At 41.3% G+C, this 6,000-nt stretch overlaps 1 protein-coding gene across 1 annotated transcript in view; it reads right to left on the bottom strand.

Moving 5' to 3' along the window:
• Positions 1-644: 644 nt before the first annotated feature.
• GALNT17 (polypeptide N-acetylgalactosaminyltransferase 17) overlaps positions 645-6,000 on the bottom strand; it is a 431,961-nt gene continuing 426,605 nt past the window's right edge. The window contains exon 11 of the mRNA XM_075195011.1: positions 645-2,356. Within this exon, the coding sequence (XP_075051112.1) occupies positions 2,228-2,356 (129 nt within the window). The 3' untranslated portion in view covers positions 645-2,227. The remainder of the gene's footprint in view (positions 2,357-6,000) is intronic.

Raw genomic sequence — 6,000 nt, 5'->3', positions numbered from 1 at the left:
ATATATATATATATGGGACATATTGGCTATATGGGCGAAGTGAAGCAATGTTGGCACATTAAATATACCCTTCATAGAGCAAGCATTTACATTTTTCCATCTACTAACAAATTATGCTGCTTTTATTTACTATAGCACACATGGCAAGTAGTCTATTTTATGCTGCAATGATTACCTTTTTTTCATGTAACCACTGTCAAGCTTATATTGTATATGCCCTGTGCACAGCATTACATACATTTTGCCTATAATACCATGCTAACTTATGTGCCTTGCATGCTACTCTATTTCGGAAAATACATTTTGTGGTGTGCAATTATTTTATTATTCAAACAGCATGTTGACTTTTTGTTGTCTAATTTCAAACATTAATTGTGCAGGAAAAGTTTAGCCCTTTAATTTTGTACATGATATCCATGCTGTAAAAAATAAATATAGGTACATTTTTTTCCTGAAATGCAGCTCCCAGTGTATATGATATTCAAAAATAATGTTCTGCTCTATGGCAGTTGATTTGAGTTTTAAGTTGGGTTATCTTACTATGCTGCCATACGACAGCATAACATGACTTTTAGACCATTTAAACAATGTATAGATAATACATTATATAATATATTTATGCATTATTTCACATTCACATCAGGTAACTTTGAAACTTGAGTAAGTTTTATTAATTTTGAGCTGTGTCCATTGGTGTTCCAGTCCAATTGAAATCATTACATTTATGCATGACGTTTATAAAACAAACAAAAATAAACATGCGTAGCAACACTCTAAATTGGACAGTCATTGTCATCCAGAGTCAGGTTTATTTTGTTGTCTCTTTAAACCATGAAACACCTATGTAGTGTTTGTATTAGGATGCTATTTGAGGCAGACAGACTTCTAATCTGCATGTATCCAGTGTTCTCTACTTAATAGTAGAGCCTGCCACATTAATCAGAAAGAAGCAACATTTTTGAAAAAATATCCAACAAATGATTCGCCTTGTTCTACTATGTGTCCGCACATAGTACCAATCCTACCCTAACCACATCATCCAGCTTAATGAATCTACTGTCTTTGCCCAAGCTCTGTTTATTCCACGCAATATGAACTTAGAAATACAAGGCAGAATGCAATTCCATGAAATGACAAAGGAAAAACGATATTCAAAAGCTGCATCGCCAGAACTTTGCATTTCTGCTAAATGGATTGTTCCACTGCAAAACTCGATTTGAGCAAAATTTCACTGCAACCTCTTTCATCTATACCAACACTTTTACATTAATGGCTTGTATATACGTATCATTCAGCTATCTCTAATGATCACTATTTGTTGTTGTAATGGTAACATTTTTATACTCTATAGTAGTTCACAGACCTCCATTTTATTAACAGAATTCCTGGCCCAATTAATAGGTCAAATTCAAATGTGAAACGTTTAGGATATGGATTGTTATATAATAAAAAAAAAATGTAATTATACAGTTGCCCCATAAGAGAAGCTGGTATATCCATATAACAATTACTGCCTCCATAGTAAGAAATTTTAATTAAGGATGCACATTGATCAAGCTTTTCTACTTTTTCATTGAACATGTAACAGTAGTCACACAGCACAGATGAATATTAAAAAACATGATTTATAAACATAAAATACTTTTTGTTGCCTCGTTTTGTGCATGAGCTGTGCCAATATAATAATGAATTGCCAATTTTCACAGAACAAAATTGCAGTCAAGTATTGTATGTGTGATTAATAAGACTAATTGTGCATTACTTTGGAATCAGTTTTTCTGGTTTCCCCATCAATGGATAGAACATTTTAGGAGACCTTAATAATTAGTTTAGAAACATACAAGCTAATGTTTCATGATTAAAATGACTTCAACAAGAACAGAAAAAGAGAAAACTGTATTTAACGTTTTTTTGTGCTGATATTTAAAAGGGCATATAATAAATGTAAGTCTGGAAAGCTTTTAATTCCTTTAAACTAACCACCAAGCATGCAGAATGGATGATTCTGTACTGGCATATTTAAGTCCCAAGAATAGATTCAACGATTGCTGTTAAATTAAATCCTGAAGGTAAAGGTTCTGACCCGCTCCATAGTAGAAGAATACATGACTTTTCTCCAAGGTTTGGTTCTTGGTTAAGTCTGTAGAAATATCTCATACAGAAGAGATAAAGTCTGTATCCAATGTCTCCAAATTACTTTAGAACACTAGAGCTGATTTTCCTGTTTCTATTTGACGAAGTTTTTAATTGTCCATCTTTGTCCTGTGCAGCTCCGAAGGATCAAATCAATGCCCGCATTACCTCTGCTTTCAACCTCTAAACAACGTCCTGTTCCTTTATTCATTATTGCGCCATTCTGAAATTAGAAGAAATCATTTAGAGATAATAACACAGCAATGGCCCAACTACAATTACTATCTATATTTATTATCATTCACTTAGTGAAGTTAAGGATTTTTCATAGTGAGCAAATCAAACTATGAATTAGCTTTGACAAGTATTAATATAAGTGGAATATTCTGTGGTGGAGGAAAGCATGAAAATGTTTCACAGGTTTTCATTTAGGCAGTATTGAACTATTGCCTTAGGGGTTAACTGAAATATTGGCTACACAGGCTCACTGCTGAGTCAGAATTTATATTTTATAAATACAATATGTAAAGCTAATTTATGTATAAACTCCTGTAAATAATATATGTATATACGGTGAGTTATGATGACAAATGTGTCTTATAAAGAAAACAGCAAACCCTACTATACTGTAGATCATATATGCCTACTCTCCAGGAATGTCCGGGAGACTCACGAATTTCTGGAATCCTTCCAGACTCCCGCGAGAGCAGAGCAACCTCCCGGACAGATTGGTAAATTACATGGAAGGGGTAGGGCTTAGTGACATGATTTACGTGTCATCTCGCCCCCGCCCCGTGCTGATATAGGGCAAAATGGCTATGTGTGCTTAGGGGGTGGGGCTTAGTAAAGTGATTTTCTGAGCCCCGCCCCCACACACCCACCTGCCTCTGGACCTCCCGGAACCCAAAACTTAAAAGTAGGCAAGTATGCTATACATTATTATGGATATTAGAAGTCACCAATGATTTCTATTACTTATATAAAGACATACAACAAGTGGTCTTGTGCCTTAATATAGTCACAAAACTCTATGTTGACTTATAATATACTAATAATTTAAGATTTAAACATATTGGGCCTGGTTCATTAAGAAAAGTAAGGCAAAAAAAAGAAGAAAGAACTCTCCTGGACTAAACCATATTACAATGCAAGGGGTGCATCTTAGTTTATTGTTTTGCACATAAGTTAAATATTGGCTGTTTTTTCATGTAGCACACAAATATTTGATAGCTTTATTTTTACACAGACATTTAAAAATGATTTAGACCATGCCCTTCCCCAAATATAAATCTGTCCCTACGTTCTATATATATCTCCCTGTCCAATGCAACATGGTTTTGCCAAGGTGCAAAGCTACTATTTTTTTGCTTTTCTTTCCATAATGAATCAGGCCCATTTTGTACTCAAAGTACACTGTAACATACAATATATAGAAATATAATGACATGTAATATTTGTGCTACAGTTTAGGTGTTTTAAGAAACATGTCACATTTCCCATGCTTTCCTTGTAGCATTTAAATTGATCCACACTCTGATCCTGTAAAAAGGGGTACATTTCTAAAAGCTATTGACAGCTCCAATCTTTTCTACTGACCAGCCATTTTGCAAATCATTTATGGAAAGCCATGCTGTATTTATTCTACAAAGGAATCTCTATGATTCATGAAAAAGCAATATAAAATTCTAAGCAAAAAATAGGTAACCCTAGAAAATGGACACATCACCAAAATCTGAAAATTGGGCAAAATCATCCAGTCATTAAATGGTTAAATTGGTTACATTGAACCATAAAGTAGATGTTATTGCAACCTGCTTTAAAATATTATAATATTATAATGATGGCAATAGCCCGCAGCATAGTTAAGGTTATTTGCAGTCGTCGAAGTGGGGGAGTAAACAATGGGTTAAAAAAACTTGATTCTGCAGCTGGAGCTTTAGCCACTAAGAAAGACTGTAAAAAGGTTATTAGAAACTTGACAAAGGTGAAGCTTTTGTGTTGGACTGTGTGCTCTTGTTAAAATTAAGTTACTATTTTTGAGATATTGCAAACATTTGACAGTAAAGTCACTGATAAATTAGATGAGTGATTCGGATTTGGAGAAATCCAACAGATCCGAGATTTGGGGTTCTGAGTAGAACATAAAACACGACTTGAATCTTTGCGCCAAAATCCTATCTGAAAACGATGTATAATATCATTTCTGGGAAAATGTCGATGCAAAACGCCTGACAATTTTGGATCGATATCTGCACTATATAGAGCCCCCCCCCTGTTCTCATATGCCAATTTAGAACAGAAAGGGTGTAGGGAGGAAGGTGGCTTGCAGGCTGCACTCCTAAAATAGCGTGTAGGGCAGCGTCGGACTGGGCCGCCGGTGGACCGGGAAATCCACCGGTAGACCCTGATGGCAGATAGCTCCGCCCTCCTCCGTGGTGGGGCGGGGCTAAAAAAATGATTCTTGTGTCGGTGGGGGCCGGGAGCCAGGTGCCGCGCGGCGGGGTCAGCGTGGCAGTGGGTGGCTGGCCCCTCCTCAGGGACCAGTCACTTTCGCTAAACAGGAAACAGGAAGTAGCGTGCGTTCCACCGTGGAACGCACGTTACTTCCTGTTTTGCTTTTGATCGCACAGCAAGCATGTGAGATGCAGCAATAAGGTAAGTGTGAATGAAAGATGGCTCTGCTATTTGTGTGAGAGACAGGGGAGGGGGGCCTGCTATACTGTGTGAGAGACAGGGGACGGGGGTGCCCTGCTATTTGTGTGAGAGACAGGGGAGGGGGGTGCCCTGCTATTTGTGTGGGAGACAGGGGAGGGGGGCCTGCTATACTGTGTGAGAGACAGGGGAGGGGGGCCTGCTATACTGTGTGAGAGACAGGGGAGGGGGGGGCCTGCTATACTGTGTGAGAGACAGGGGAGGGGGGCCTGCTATACTGTGTGAGAGACAGGGGAGGGGGGCCTGCTATACTGTGTGAGAGACAGGGGAGGGGGGCCTGCTATACTGTGTGAGAGACAGGGGAGGGGGGGCCTGCTATACTGTGTGAGAGACAGGGGAGGGGGGCCTGCTATACTGTGTGAGAGACAGGGGAGGGGGGCCTGCTATACTGTGTGAGAGACAGGGGAGGGGGGGCCTGCTATACTGTGTGAGAGACAGGGGAGGGGGGCCCTGCTATACTGTGTGAGAGACAGGGGAGGGGGGGCCTGCTATACTGTGTGAGAGACAGGGGAGGGGGGGCCTGCTATACTGTGTGAGAGACAGGGGAGGGGGGGCCTGCTATTTGTGTGGGAGACAGGGGAGGGGGGCCCTGCTATACTGTGTGAGAGACAGGGGAGGGGGGGCCTGCTATTTGTGTGGGAGACAGGGGAGGGGGGCCTGCTATACTGTGTGAGAGACAGGGGAGGGGGGCCTGCTATACTGTGTGAGAGACAGGGGAGGGGGGCCTGCTATACTGTGTGAGAGACAGGGGAGGGGGGCCCTGCTATACTGTGTGAGAGACAGGGGAGGGGGGGCCTGCTATACTGTGTGAGAGACAGGGGACGGGGGTGCCCTGCTATTTGTGTGAGAGACAGGGGAGGGGGGCCTGCTATTTGTGTGAGAGACAGGGGAGGGGGGCCTGCTATTTGTGTGGGAGACAGGGGAGGGGGGCCTGCTATACTGTGTGAGAGACAGGGGAGGGGGGCCTGCTATACTGTGTGAGAGACAGGGGAGGGGGGCCTGCTATACTGTGTGAGAGACAGGGGAGGGGGGCCCTGCTATACTGTGTGAGAGACAGGGGAGGGGGGGCCTGCTATACTGTGTGAGAGACAGGGGACGGGGGTGCCCTGCTATTTGTGTGAGAGACAGGGGAGGGGGGCCTGCTATACTGTGTGA

This window comes from Mixophyes fleayi, chromosome 2 (assembly GCF_038048845.1).
Source record: "Mixophyes fleayi isolate aMixFle1 chromosome 2, aMixFle1.hap1, whole genome shotgun sequence".
Taxonomy (NCBI): domain Eukaryota; kingdom Metazoa; phylum Chordata; class Amphibia; order Anura; family Limnodynastidae; genus Mixophyes; species Mixophyes fleayi.
This window is presented reverse-complemented; position numbering and strand designations above follow the sequence as displayed.